At 33.2% G+C, this 16,044-nt stretch overlaps 1 protein-coding gene across 2 annotated transcripts in view; it reads right to left on the bottom strand.

Moving 5' to 3' along the window:
• SYCP1 (synaptonemal complex protein 1) overlaps positions 1–16,044 on the bottom strand; it is a 134,526-nt gene that overhangs the window by 6,503 nt on the left and 111,979 nt on the right. For both annotated transcript variants that reach the window (XM_024764897.1, XM_024764898.1), the window contains 3 exons: positions 12,395–12,454; positions 8,530–8,709; positions 1,531–1,674 (listed from right to left, as the gene is read on the bottom strand). In XM_024764897.1, the coding sequence (XP_024620665.1) occupies positions 1,531–1,674; positions 8,530–8,709; positions 12,395–12,454 (384 nt within the window). The remainder of the gene's footprint in view (positions 1–1,530; positions 1,675–8,529; positions 8,710–12,394; positions 12,455–16,044) is intronic.

Genomic DNA, 16,044 nt, shown 5'->3' with positions numbered 1-16,044 from the left:
ACTTTTTATAATAATTTGAATGTTCACCAAAATTTAAATGCAACAGCTAAGAAAATTACAAAAATAACTAACTTCAAGTGATAATTATAACAAATAAAGCCCACTATGAAATATCTTTAGACTAGTTTAAACTGTAATAAATAAAATAAAAATAAATAAAATACCGTCGTATGTTTATTGTGTTACAAAGTTGTGATGCTTCTTTTAAAAATGAAATGAAATCATGAATCATTCTGAATCTCAGATAAGCTAAGAAACTAGCCTAAATTCACACTACTAGAAAAACAGTATGAATTCTAGTCCTAGAATATCTAATTCCATAGCTCATGCTCTTTCTAATAATTCTCATTACATTCTTTTAATATCTGGACTTCAGTTTGAACTGGCAGTTATTATGTACAATGACATACATAGGCTATGGAGCTAGACTGTTGGTGTTCAAATTTTGGCTCCATGCCTTACTAGTTATGTGACCTTAGGCAACATAACAGTGTGATTCAGTTTCCTCATCTGTAAAATGAGAATAACAACCCTGTCTCTACTTCTAAAGCATGAGATTGTTTCAAGAAATAACTGAAGTAATCTGTGTAAAGTCTTTACAATAGTGCCTGGTTCACATTTTAATCATTAAAATGCTAATCATTATCTACAAAATAAAGAGATACTAGAGTAGGGATTTTCTATAAGTTAACTTCAATAATTACAATTTTAAGACTTCAGCTACTCATTATTCCAGAACAAATGAAAGTAGAGGATCCCAAAACAGTATAAAAGCTTGAAGGATCTCAAAGCTATGAGTTGGAATAATGAAACAAATGACTTTAGCTGGAATTTTGTAATTAAGAATCTTTGGTAAATTGCTCCATTTCGTGTAATAAGGTTTATCTGCTTTTAAATCAAATGAGTATAAGTTTAATTATTCTCAATAAATCATTATTATGCCTTAAGAAAATACTGATATGTGTTAATATACTCATAGTAGGGAGTAATCGGTGATACAAACTGCTAGGGGAACTATCCTCTTTAAACATGTCATCTTTAACACATTAACCCATTACGAATCATAGAAATGTAATAGTTTTCAACCAATACCTTGATATAAATTTCAACCAATAAGTGGTATAAAATAAAAGAACATGTATAATATGCAAAATCAAGACGGGTCTTGAATAACAAATTTGGCTGCAGCAAGATTAAAGATATTCACCTAGCCTTTCTTTAAAAAAAAAAAAAAGGAAAAGAAATAACACTTCTGGAAAACAAGAGGGTTAGTCCTCTCATATGACAACTATGTTATATCAAGTATTTCAAAATGTCATTGTTTTCTGAAGTTTATGGCGATTTTTTAACCCTAATTTCTTTAAAATGCTGCAAAAGTAGAGGGTTCTGTGTTATAGTAGAGTTCTACTTTTTTTCAGTATTGCAATAATAGATACTATGCATATATATTATACATATACATCAAGAAATAATATAGAAATATAATAATGTAAACAAATAATAAATGCTGATTATTTGTAATAAGTTTACCAAAAGATCAGTAGTTTCTGAACTATCTGAATTAATATCAAAATCGAAGACCATTTTTCTCTTTTTATTACTTTCTTCAGTGGGTACATTCTTGTTTTCTCTTTGCTGAATTTTTAGTTTCATTGGTGTCTTCACAGTATATGCCTATTCAAAAAGAAAAACAATACATTATCCCATCAAATAAAACATATATTACTAATAAACGCAAGTTGAGGTTTCAGCAATCAATAATAACTCTCCATTATTATTGACATGTATATGAAGTAGAAATTTTGGATAAGAATTTAATTCAGAAGTTTTTGAAAAAAATCATGGGGGAGAGAGAAGGAGAAAGAGAGGGAGGGGCAGAGAAAGAGAGAGAAAAGAGGCACTCCAGCTTCAGCAGTCAACAATCTTAAGAGAGACTTTAATTTTTCTAACAATGATTAAGACCCAAGACCTGAAATTTTTTCTCACTCCATAGAAATACTTACTGATTTATTTGACAAAAAGTTTGCTTATGTTTTCTTGACAAAGTAATTCCATTAGTCAATGTTTAGTATTCCATATTACCCTGTAATATGTAAGTTTTATAATTTTTAAAAAGTATCTTTAAAAAGTAAGGGCACTGATATCAGCAAAAATGGCAGAATAAGGAGCTCCAAAAATATGCTCTTCCACAAAGCAACAAAAATGCTGGTAAAGGTGGTCAGAATCAGCTTGTTTAGAACTATGGAAATTAACAGAAAGCTTGCAACAACCTGGAGAGTTTTTTGTTGTTGTTAATGGCTGAACTTCTGTAAGAAGAGCAAAATTAGCAGTATCTTAACTTTTCCTCATCTCATCCCCTGCTCTCTAGCTCTGTAGTACCCTTAAAAAGTAACAGCCCACATTCCTGGTCCAGCCTGGCAGCCACTGGACACAGCAAAACAGAACTGGGAGCTCTTTCAAAGTTTTATTCCCAAAAAGTTGTCATTATTTGACCTGCCTAGTGGTTCTCTGGATGATTTCATTTACAGGACTGTTGGTATTTGATCCAACTCAGAGCTCACTCAGTTAAAAAAAAAAAAGCTTTCTCCTTGATGTGTGTAGGGTAGGGAATATTTGTCAAAAACAATTAAAGACAAGTGTTTTAACTTTGCAGCTCCCTGAGGCAATGATTAACATTTGGGTGAATGACAGACTAACCAAAAACCTTAAAAGGACAGCTAGGAAATAAGATGTCCATAAGGGGCTTTGAAAAACTCCGAAATATTCCTGGAAGTACAGAAAGCCATGCTCACAGACAGGGCTGTAAGCACAGGAAAGACATGAGAAGGCCCTAAGCTCTTACCTGTGGCTCATCTTGAAGGTCTGCAAAAGCAGAAACTGAAGGCTAAGGCAGAGGTTTCTACTGTCTGGCTGAGTGTTGAAAGCATGCCTTAACACTAACTTAATAGTCTTTTGGCAAAGATTGTGAAATTTATTGATCCAGGTATTTAAGGAAATCTCTATTAAAACATTAGCTGAACATTAAGCTAACCAGTAGAGACTTTAGTGGCACTCAAAGAATACAAACTTTACAGAATTAATTTAGAAAAATCACTAAACAAACAATAAAAACTATGACAAGCAGAAACAACAAACCTTGAGGAGAAGGGAGAATCTGATATCCAGATTCGTCACTTACATTATTTTTAATGTTCAGATTTCAAGAGAAAAATATAAGCTGTGCAAATAAGAAATAATGGCCCATACATGTGTGAGGAAGCAATCAACAGAAACTATCCCTAAGGAAACCTAGTTATTGGACTTCCTAGACAAAGACTTTAAACCAACTATTTTAAACATGTTCAAAGTGAACATATTATAGTAATCTTATAGTCTTATTATAGTAAGAGATAAGAAAAACCATGTCCAAAGAACTAAAGGAAGGTATAAAGACAGCGTCAAACCAAATGGAACATCAATAGATGGATAGAAATTATTTTTAAAAGAACCAAATAGAAATTCTGGAGTTGAAAAGTACAATAACTGAAATGCAAAATCACTGAAGAGGCTCAACCTCAGATTTGAGCAGGTAGAGGAAAGAATCCATGAACCTGAAGATAGTTCAACTGATATTATCCAATCTGAGTAACAGAAAGAAGAAAAAAGAAAAATGAAAAAAGCCTCAGAGACTTGTGGGGCACTATCAACCATACCAACATACACATAATGGGAATGAGAGCGGAGGGAATTCCCTGGTGGTCCAATGGTTAGGACTCTGTGCTTCCAGTGCAAGTGGCCTGGGTTCAATCCCTGGTTGGGGAACTAACATCCTGCAAGCCACATGGCACAGCCCCCCAAAAAATAAATATAAAAATAAAAAAAGAATGAGAGCAGAGAGAGAAAGGGCAGAAATAATATTTGAAAAAATAATGACTGAAAACCTCCCAAATTTGATGTAAACATTAATCTATACATCCAAGAGGCTCAACAAGCTCCAAGGAAGATAAAATCAAAGAGATCCACACCTAGACACATCATAACCAAAATGTCAAAAAACAAAGAGAAACTTGAAAGTAGCAAGAGACAAGGGACTCACCATATACAAGGTATCTTCAATAATATTAACGGCTGGTTTCTCATCAGAAACCAGGGAGTCCATAAAAGATTGACATATCCAAATGCTAAAAGGAACCATTACCAAATAATTCTATATCCAGTAAAAGTGTCCTTCAAAAATGAAGGAGAAATTAAGATATTCCTAGATAAACAAAAATTGAGAGAATTTGTCACAAGCAGACCTTCCCCACAAGAAATACTAAAGGCAGTCCTTCAGGCTGAAATGAAAGAACACAAGACTCAAATTCATATGAAGAAATAAAGAGCACCAGAAAAGGACACTGCATAGGTAATCATAAAAGATAGTATAAATATATTTTTGTTTGTAACTCTGTTTTTCCTATCTGATTTTAGACACAGATATATAAAGCAATAATACTGTATCAATGGGCTTAAAATGTATAAATATGTGACTTATGTGACAATGATAGCACAAAAGAGAAAGAGGGAACAAAGATATACTGGGGCAAAGTTTTTATATACCATTGAAATTACACTGACATTAATTCAAACTAAACTTAAGTTAAGGTGTTAACTGTACTTTTCAGCTAATCACTAAGAAAATTATTCCAAAAGTATAGTAAAAACCAAAAGGATTAAAGTGGTATACTAGGTAATACCTATTTATCACAAAATAAGACAGTAATGGAAAGGTACAGGAATAAAAAGACATAAGACATATAGAAAACAAAGAACAAAATGGTGGACCTAAGTTCTACATTATTAGTAATTACATTAAATATAAGTCGATTAAACATTCCAATCAAAATGCAGAGATTGTCCAAATGAATGATGGAAAAAAGCATGATCCAACTATATGATGTCCACAAAAGACACAATTTAGATTCCATAACATGAATAGGTTGGCAGTAAAAGGGTGATAAAAGATATACCATGCAAATGGTAAACAAAAGAGCTAATATCAGATAAAATATACTTTAAAAAAAGATTAGTAGTGACAAAAGGAACATTTTATAAAGGTAAAAGAATCAATCCATCAAGAAAAGATAATTGGTATGAAGTATACATGCAGCTAACAATATAGCCCCCAACACATGAACCAAAAACTGGGAAAATTAGATTATTCAACAGTAATAGTAGGAGACTTCCATATTCCACTTTGAATAATGAAAAGAACAACCAGACATAAGATCAGCAAGGAAATATAATACTTGAACAACACTATAAACCAGCTAGATGGATACTTAGCAAAATCACAAATTTGGAAATACAATGCATTCCTAAATAACCAATGGGTCAAAAAATAAATCACAAGGGAAATTAGAAAGTACTTTGAGATAATGAAAAGGAAAATACAACAGACTTATGGGATACAGTGAAATCAGTGCTTAGAGAGAATTTTATAGCTATAAATGTCTACATTAAAAATTATGATGAAGACATGACAATTAAATACAGTATGGTACCCTGAGTTGGATCCTGGAAAAGAAAGAGGACATTAACGGAAAAACTGTGAAATCCAAATCAAGTCTGAAGTCTAGTTAATAGTAATGTACCAATGAATGATTCTTAGTTTTGACAAATGTACATGGTAATGTAAGATGTTAACAATGGTGAAAACTGGGTGAGGAATATAAAGGGATTCTCTGTATTATGTTTGTAACTTTTCCATAGATCTAAAATTAATTGCAAAATAAAACTTCATTTGAAATAAAAAGGTCACCACACCACCAGAATAGCCAAAATAAAAAGATGACAAATACCATGTGGTGACAAGGATGCACAGCAATCAGAACTCTCATTCACTGGTAGCCAGAATGTACAATAATTTGGTACAATATATTGGTACAATAATTTTTTTTAAAACATGACTGGCAGTGTGATACAATAAGAAATATATATATATATATATATTTGGTCTTTGTCCTTGGTTCCTGACACAACTTCTAAAACCCTTGTAATTTCCTGAGTGACAGGGTTGACAGGAGGCATCTTTTGGTATAATATTTGGTCTTTGTCCCCAGTGATGTTGATAGGAGAGTTTTTTGTTATTCATAATGAGCTCCTTTCAACTTACCTGAGTTTATGCTAATAAAATAACTGGTGGTAGGGGGTGCTTCAGGTAGGGGTAGGGGGTGCTAGTTGCCAGGAAGACCAAGGCATGATTAGAAGTTTGGAACCTTTCACCCCACCCCCTGAACTCCTAGGAGGGGAGATGGGTTAAAGACTGAGTTAATCACCAATGGCCAATGATTTAACAAATCATGCCATGTAATGAAACCTCCATAAAACCCCTAAACAATGAGGTTCAGAGAGCTTCCAGGTTGGTAGACACATGGAGGTGTTGGGAGGGTAGCACTCCCGGAGAGGCATGGAAGCTTCTGTGCCCCTTTCCCCATACCTTGTGCCCTATGCATTTTTTCTATTTGGCTGTTCCCAAATTGTGTCCTTTATAAAAACTGGTAATAGCAAGTAAAGTAATTTCCTGAGTTCTGTGAGTCATTCTAGCAAAGTATTAAACCTGAGAAGGGGGTTGTGGGAACCCCCAATTTATAGCCAGTTGGTCAGTAGTACAAGTGGCAAGCCAGGACGGTGTCTAAAATGGAAGCCTTGTGGGACTGAGCCCTTAACCTGTGGGGTCTACATTAACTACATTAACTACAGTGTCAGAATTGAATCAAATTGTAGGATGCCTAGTTGATGTCTGGAGAACTGGAGAATTGGCTGGTGTGGGAAAAGACACACACACATTTTGTATCAGAGTAAAAACAGCTCAGGCTGTATCTGTTAACATGGAATGTATTATGCATAACCCTGTAACCCAGCAATTTCACTTCTATGGACATACCCTACCAAGATGCGTACATGTCAAGCAATACATTTTTATAGCAATGCTATTCATAAAAGTCCACTCTGGAAGCTAACCAAATGTCCATTAACATTACAAGGGATAAATAAGCTGTGGTACAGTCACACCATGAAATACCAAATAAAAATAAAGCAACTTCAAGCAACAGTGTGGATGAATCTCATAAACATAATGTTAAGTGGAAAATGTCAAAACAAAAAGAATATGATTCTAATTATAGAAAATGCAAAAACAGGTACATCTAATACTAGAATTTGGGACAGCAGTTGGACTTGGAGGAAGGGCTAGTGACTGGAAGGGGAAACAATCAACTATTCTGAAGTGATAGTAATAGTCTCTTTTAATCTGAGTGCTAGTAATAAGGTTAAGTTTGGTTTGTAAAGATTCATCAAGTTGTATAATTATGATCTGTGCATTTTTCTTGCATATATTTCAATAAAATTTTTTTAAGTAAGGTCATTCTTCAACAGAGATCATTTCATATTTTGAATAACAGAATAGTAAATACAACAAAATAATTTTATATAAAAGGCTTGCTAAAAAAGAAACTATTCTTTTTTTAAAAATATGATAAAAATAAAATAAAAACAATATATCTTTTTTAAAAAAGCCTCGCTAAGCTATGTACTTTACTAATTTTCATAAATTCCACGAGGTGCATAATATTGTATATATAACAGGATATGAGTGGAACTCTTTCTTTTGCTCTGGAATTGTCAACTAAAGCACAAAGCTGGGGGAAAGTGCCAGTAACACATACTCTAAAGAAAGCTACCTATAATTAAGGCCAGCTCCTTCTCTAAGGCTTATTAAAAGGTGGTAGAACAGGCCCAGCAATCACCAAATACCTCTCTTATCCCCAGTTATTTTAAGGAAACTGGGAGGTTAAAGCACAAAATTTCCACTTAGGGGGTAAAGACAGGTTGAAATACTCTTCCCCGCGACTCCCAAGACAAGTGAGGATATAACTTTAAAAAGCAGCCTTATAAGAAGGGGATACTGGCATCTCATTCCCTAAGTGGATATAAACCTAGGCAGAAAATTTGTTTATCTGTCTTTGTGTCTCCCTGAGCAAAGTAAAAAGAAATTAGAGAGAGATAGATGGCAGAGAGCGGGAAAGGGGGAGTCAGAAGTAGAGCATTATGCACCACCATTTAGCATTGAAAGGTTGAATGAATTCCCCATGGATTAAGTGGACATGTCGAAGATAGCTAGCAATGAGCTACTTTGTTAGTGGCACCTGCTCCACAGGGCTGACTGCTAAGTAAAAGACTCCAGCAGCAAGATGATGAGGAGTAAACAGCAAAGGGAGGTAACTGAGGTCATACTGGAAAATGCAAGTCAAAACCAGATTTTGTACATCAGGGTCCTATGCACTGGTGAATACCAGAAAGTGATAAAATTTGCCCAAGATGTCATTAAGTTGTGAACAGTGATAGATTAAAAAAAAATGAAACCATTTCGTGCTGGTATAACAAATAATTGAAACTTTAAAGAAAATGGCTTCATGTCTATGTGTGTGATACCAGATATATGGTATGTGATAACAGAGACTTCTTTTTTATTAAAAAAATTACTACTTTCTTAGAATTTTAGCAACAAACCTTTGGTAATGGTGTAGATAAAGTATTTTTGGCAGATGTCCACAGACAGTCTCTTTTATCTTTTGATTTGCCGTGATCAGCTGATGGGAAGTTTCCAGATTTATTTTGTGAAGGAGCTGCTTTAGAATCAAGTTTCCAACAACTAGTTTCAGGTGTTTCCAATAAAGATGTCCGTATTTTCTATATTGAACAACAAAAATGAATAAAGTCATCATTAAATGTCATTTTAATTAAAGTACAACTAGAAGAAATATCACTGAAATAAACTAGAAGTTACCCCCAAATTTAGTATTGATTAGATAACTTTGAATAAATTTCACTTATCTTCTTTGTCACTTTATTTTCCCATTTAAGATGAAAGTGGTATCTGCCCCTCTTTGTCTTCATAGAGCTGCTATGAAAACAAGTAAGACATCTCAACTCCCTATTTGACCAAAACTTGAGAATTCTCCAGAGAAAAATCTCTATTCCTGGTGGCAAAAAAATCTTAATCTGAGGTTCATTCCAACAGCCTAACAGCCAAAGGGCATTCTCTTTTATGCTTTCATATTTTCTCTATCAACTATAAAAATATCCGCTTTTCCTATCCACCAGCTTCATTCCCCTCCAAAAAAAAAAAGAAAAAATAGAGAGGAAAAATTATGAAAGTAAAGAACTAGAGAAATTTTCAGGAAATTTTTCAGGGCAAGATAAAGGTAGCTGATTAGAAGGCACAAACTACTATGTATAAAATAAATAAGCTACAAGAATATATTGTACAGCACAGAGAATATACCCAATATTTTATAATAACTATAAATGGAGTATAACCTTTAAAATTTGTGAATCTCTATGTTGTATACCTGAAACTTATATAATACTGTAAGGAAACTATACCTCAATTAAAAAATAAAATATAAATTTTTAAAAAGGAGCTAAATGAGGTAATTTGAAGGTTTCTTGCCCAGTTCTAGTGATCTCACTTCATTATCCTTTTTCTAATAGGTATGAATTTTGGCAGCATTTTTTCCACAGAGTTGCATTTCTATATCTTTTTCCATAAATATTTCTATATCATAGCTGATAACACAATTTTGATGAAAGCAAAATTTCTTCCGCTCTCTGGACTCATCAGGAGTCATCCTCAAAATCTCCAAAATGTAATTGCTTTCATGGACAAATTTTTCATACCCCAAAGGACTGAGAATAGCAACTACACCACCCTGTGGTCATATCTTGGAATCTAACATTTCCCTAGTAGCCTAAAAGAAAATGCACCAGCATTCTAGACTACTGAAATAACCCTCTTTGTAATACATCATGAAAATGTATATACTTTCCTACAAGTTACATTCTTTTCTGAATATTACATTTCCAATGATGCATATATACAGAACATTCATGATTTTCTCTGTTGTTCTTTTTAAACAAACATTTATTCGGTATTTCCTATGTGCCAAGCACTATTTTATTTTATTATTTTTTTAATACATCTTTATTGGAGTATAAAGTATACCAGCTTTACAATGGTGTATTAGTTTCTGCTTTATAACAAAGTGAATCAGTTATACATATACATATGTTCCCATATCTCTTCCCTCTTGCATCCCCCTCCCTCCCACCCTCCCTATCCCACCCCTCCAGGCGGTCACAAAGCACCGAGCTGATCTCCCTGCCAAGCACTATTTTAAATGCTTCACAAAGCATTAAATGAGATAATAATCTCATTTAATCTTCATAACAACTTTAGGAAAAAGGTACTATTATTATCCCTAGGTGATAAAACTGAAGCATGAAGAAATAACATTCCCAACCTCAGAAATGTTTGATAAACCTAATGATTATTATATATAAGGCTTGTGATACTTCAATATTGTTGGAATAAAGCATAGCACACAAAAGTCTATTTAAATCTTTTCATTTCATCATTTTCTCATTATTTGCAATATATATATATCTAGACACCCAGATAAAATATAGGGAATTATCTAATCTACTTGATAACATACATAAATAATAGACATATGTTACTGGAATTATACATGAATCAAAACAACTCTATAAGAATATGTGATATATACTTTCATAATATGAACATATTCTATATTTAGAAATAAATATTGGAGTTTAACCAATTTATCACCTTCATCAGACACTTCGCTTAGACTATACCTAACCCTCCTGGCTAATTTTAATATAACAATAATTTCTCCAAATATAATGTTTTCAAATATCTATCACAGTGTCCGGACATATGAAGCACCTAATATTCACTCACAGGTGCAATATTTCTTTCTTTCTTCTCTTTGAACCCAAATGTAACAAAATTATATCACTGTCTATACAAAAAAACTGAACATTGTTGTTTGGTATAGACAAACAACATACTCTTATGTTAAACAAACATATACAAACAATATATAAACAAACAAGACAAACAATATACTCTGTTACTTTCAGTTTATAGTTAAAGCAACTTCTGTGGGGACTTAGGAGACTACATCACTGTGTATAAGGAATATTTAATCATTTTAACTAAAATTTGCAATAAAACTCTTCTGTAATAATTCTATATTACCAACTGGATTAGAAGCTGAATATAACCTCCCTTTCTCATACCTGATGCTTCCTTCTATGAACACGGAACATTCTTAACTTCTCTCTGCTTTCTTAGAGAAACAGCAATGACTTAATGGGATTGTTGAATATGAAAGGAGTAACAGGGGACATATAGTTCAGCCCCTTCCTTACTCCTCCTCTTGGGTACCAGAAGAAGCACACATTCTACTCTATGCCATACATTTTACAAGAGCAGGCCATTCAAGTAGGTACACTTGTCCCAGTCTAGCTCTACCTGTGATAGAGTAGATAAACTTGTTTAATTTAGGATTTCAGGATTAAGAAATCCTATTGCCTTCAAATATAAGCCACACTGTCCAATGTTATTTGTCAATAATAAAGATATTATGTTGATTTTCACTGCCTTTCTCAGCTGGCTTAGACTTAAGAGAGCAAGATGTCATTTATTTAGCCCTCTCAAACCTCAAAATTAAACACAATCTAAACATGAGCTTTAGAATTTTTAATTGAAATATTTTCCCCTAATGTTGGAAATTTCTCAAGAAACACAGAAGTACCTAACTAATTTAATGCTATAATAAAAACTATAAAAGAATAAAATCTCTAAATTTCCAAATGACAAATGCTTTGAAATTTTTTAGCTAATGCTTTTGAATTAATAAGTAGAAAGAAACAATTTTGGAAATGAAATTGTGTGAGATATATATATATTTAATTTTTATTGGGGTATAGTTGATTTACAATGATGTATTAGTTTCAGGGGTACAGCAAAGTGAATCTGTTATACATATACATATATCCAGTCTTTTTTAGATTCTTTTCCCATATAGGCCATTACAGAGTATTGAATAGAGTTCCCTGCACTATACCATAGGTCCTTATTAGTTATGTATTTTTATATAGCAGTGGGTATATGTCAATCCCAATCTTCCAATTTATCCCTCCCTCACCCTTTACCCCCTAGTAACCATAAGTTTATTTTCTACATCTGTAACTCTATTTCTGTTTTGTAGATAAGTTCATTTGTAGATTCCACATATAAGCAATATCATATGATATTTGTCTTTCTCTGTCTGAATTAACTTCACTTAGCATGATAATCTCTAGGTCCATCCATGTTCCAGCAAATGGCATTATTTGTTCTTTTTAATGGCTGAGTATATTCCATTGTATATATGTACCACATCTTCTGTGTGATATATTTTTGATGTTATTTTCCCATTTATGAACAAAAAAATTTACTAAGTAGATGTTAGAAAGTGAAATGGTTATAAAGAAATCTATGAGAGTTATATAAAACTCTTACCTTGTCTTTTTTTTCTTTGAGAGTAACTGTGTTTTCTTTTGCCTCTCTTTTGAGGTTTGCCTATTAAAAATGAATATCAAGTACATACAATGTAGTCGTTACTATTATAAAAAATTACTGTTCCTATTATCAAATCTTTCCTAAGAAGTATTAACAAAGAATACTGCCTTCTAAATCTTAAAAATAATGAAAAGAAAAAAGAAAAACAAATTAGTTCCTTTCTACAAAGGTATGTTATTTGATTTTGATTACCTTTTTTAAAAATTCTGATCTGTCTCCAGTAGTTATCTGTGGACTCATTAAGTCCTTTAAAACACTGAATCTCAGTTTTCTCATTTGTAAAATGAAGTGGATAGATCAGCTTATAAAGTAAGGGTATATACAAGTAACTAACTGTAAAGAGCTGCAAAGAGATCCAAAATATTGTGAGCCTTTAGAGGCAGAATTCCCTTTTTCTCTGTGTATGGAGAAAAGCAATTCAGTTGGACACTGAATAATCAATTTTCAACTTGAGATAAACAGGTATGAGAGAGAAAAACAAAGTACAAAAAGAGTACAAAATAATACATCATTTCTCTAGTACTCCAGGAAACAATACATTTTGCTGGAGATTAGGGCATGTGTATTCAGTGGGAAAAAAAGAAAAATTAACCCTGGCCTAGAGAAAAGAATATGTGCAATGCCTTTAATATGACAATCATCTGGAAAACAGAATGGTTACAGCTCCAAGGAGCCTTAAAGGTCTCAGAGAAGAAAAAGTTTCAATAAGCACAACTTTAGGCAAACTCGCCTTGCCTGCCCATGATGCCTATGCCAATACCTGCACTCACTGAATGTCTGTGTACACCATGGTATCTCTCCTAAAGTGCTGCTCCTAACCAGAGAACACACTTCACCATGAAAGAAGCTGGCAATAAGCTGATGTAACAGTAGTCACTGTTCTTATTATGTATCCTATCAACTACCAGTAGTTGGTCTTCAGTTATCACAACTGGGGTCTACTCTATGGGGATGAAATGCTGTCTTCTAGGATAAAGTATACCCTCTAAACTGGCTAAATTACACTGATTCTCAGAATACATATCTTGGCTTCTAGAGGATGGAAGGGAGAAAGCACCTCCCAAAACTGCACTTTCTCTACAACTCTGACTTTTGCTACTCCGGAGATCTTAATACAGTCTGTTCTAATACAACATGGGTTTCCAAGGTGTGAATTAGCTCATATACAAAGGTGTATCTTTGCTAGTGTCTAATTAATCATGAGTTCCCTAAGACCAAAGTGATGGGCAGTCCACAAAGGTACCTATTTAATCTGAGTAACTAAAAAATGCCTGTAATATGGTCTGGCAAAGAGAGGATTGACTTGAGGCACAGGAGTAGAATATGATAGCCCTGTGCCCAAATTTCAGACCTGAATAAATTTACAAACCTAGAACCCTCTAAATTAAACAAAAGCCTGGTACTATCATGGAAGGATTTTGCAATAATATCACAAATTCATACTGAATCCTTCCTACTACCATGTGCACTGAGAGAAATACTAAGACTTATGGGTAATTGGACATTGACTACTAGCTAACACCAATTCTTGTAACCCATAATGTTATTATTTTTTCACTAGTTTGAGCACAGGTGTACTGGGGTCAAGTGATAAATAGCACTTAATCCAAGTCCACCTCATGGTGAGCCCATGGAACCATAAACCTATCCTGTGGTCATTTTTTTAGATCCTGAATATACAGCTGAACAGATAAACTCAATAAGTGGCAAAATCCCCATATTGGTTCTGACTACAGAGTGAGAGATTTTTATATTTGGAAGGACCAATTGGAAGACTTTAGAACTCTCCTTCCATATCAAGAATGTAAACAAATATACAAAATATCACATCTCACTAGGCAGAGATTAAGGCACCATCAAGAGATGAAAGATATAGGAAAGGTGATTTAGTACAGTCTCACAAAGCCAACCTATTTTAAGTGGAAGCTAAGACTGTCATTCGGCAACAATTTCTTCATACCAACTGGTATGTAAAATAGGTCAAAATCGGGATTGGCATATTGACTAGGATCAAAATTGAAAACTAAAAAAAAGTTTCATATAAAACATGAGCTCAACTTAAATAATGGAATTGTGATTACAGAACAGAATAAGTGTTTTTATTAATCCTGATAATGTAAAATAATTAAACATAAAAATTGTATATGCAAAAGAATAGGCAGTAGGAGAAAGTGTTAGATATACTGTTTAAAAATATAAAGATAACGAGTAAAATAATTTAAAAAACTATATACACGTCCCAAATCAACCAAAAATACACACACATAAAATTTAGAGAAAAAGACAATAAAATAAATATTAATATGCAATGTAAAATAAAATCGCAAAAGCATGATTAAAATATATATCATATTGATAAGGGTTAATATCCAGAATATGTAAGGAACTCACACAACTCAACCAAAAAAGCCCAAATAATTTTTAAATGGGCAAAGGACATGAATAGACGATTCTCCAAAGAGGATATACAAATGGCCAACAAGCGTATGAAAAGATGCCCAACATCACTAATTATAAGAGAAATGCAAATCAAAACTACAATGAGCTATCACTCACACTCCTTAGGAGGATGACCACTAACAAAATAATAGAAAATAAGTGTTGGCAAGGATGCAGAGAAATCGGAACCCTTGCACACTACTGGCAGAAATGTAAAATGGTGCAGTTGCTACAGAAGACTGCATGGTGGTTCCTCAAAAATTAATAATAGAATTACCATATGATCCAGGAATCCCACTTTTGGGTATATATCCAAAAGAATTCACAGCAGGATCTCCAAAAGACATTTGCACACCCATGTTCATTAATTACAACATTAATCACAATAGCCAAGAGGTGGAAGCAACCTAAATGTCCATCACAGATGAATGGATATTCATCCATGTGGTATATACATGCAATGGAATATCAGACTGCCTTAAAAAAAAAAAAGGAAATTCTGTCACATGCTACAAATGGATGAACCTTGAAGACATTATGCTAATTGAAATAATCCAGTTACAGAAAGACAAATACTGCATGGTTCTACTCATATGAAGTATCAAAGGTAGTTAAAATCATAGAAACAGAAAAAAGGTGGTTGGAAGGGGAATTAGTGTTTAATGGATTTAGACTTCCAGTTTTGCAAGATTAAAAAGTTCTAGAGATCTATTGTACAATATGTATATGCTTAAAACTATTAAACTGTATACACTTAAAAAGTGTTAAGATGGATGGTAAATTTAATGATACATATTTTTACCATGATTAAAAAAAGTAAAACTACAACCATCCTATCTTATGAATATCAATATGAAGGTACTAAGTAAAAATATTAGCAAACAGAATCCAGCATCACATTAAAAATACTTCATGGCCAAATGGAGTTCATTCCAGAAATGCAAGAATAATTTAAAACTACGAATCGTATCAATAAATACTATTGGAAAAAATAAGCTACTAAAGAAAAAGAGACTCTCAGATTAGAGAGTCCATCAGGGTTAATAAGAAATGGACAAAAACATATAAGACAAACAAGTCCAAAAAGAAGTTAGGATCACAACATAAATATCAGGCAAAGCTGGCGTCAAAGCAAAAAGGACAAAGATGAA

The sequence above is a fragment of the Neophocaena asiaeorientalis genome, unplaced genomic scaffold, assembly GCF_003031525.2.
Source record: "Neophocaena asiaeorientalis asiaeorientalis breed wild unplaced genomic scaffold, Neophocaena_asiaeorientalis_V1.1 scaffold62, whole genome shotgun sequence".
Lineage (NCBI taxonomy): Eukaryota > Metazoa > Chordata > Mammalia > Artiodactyla > Phocoenidae > Neophocaena > Neophocaena asiaeorientalis.
This window is presented reverse-complemented; position numbering and strand designations above follow the sequence as displayed.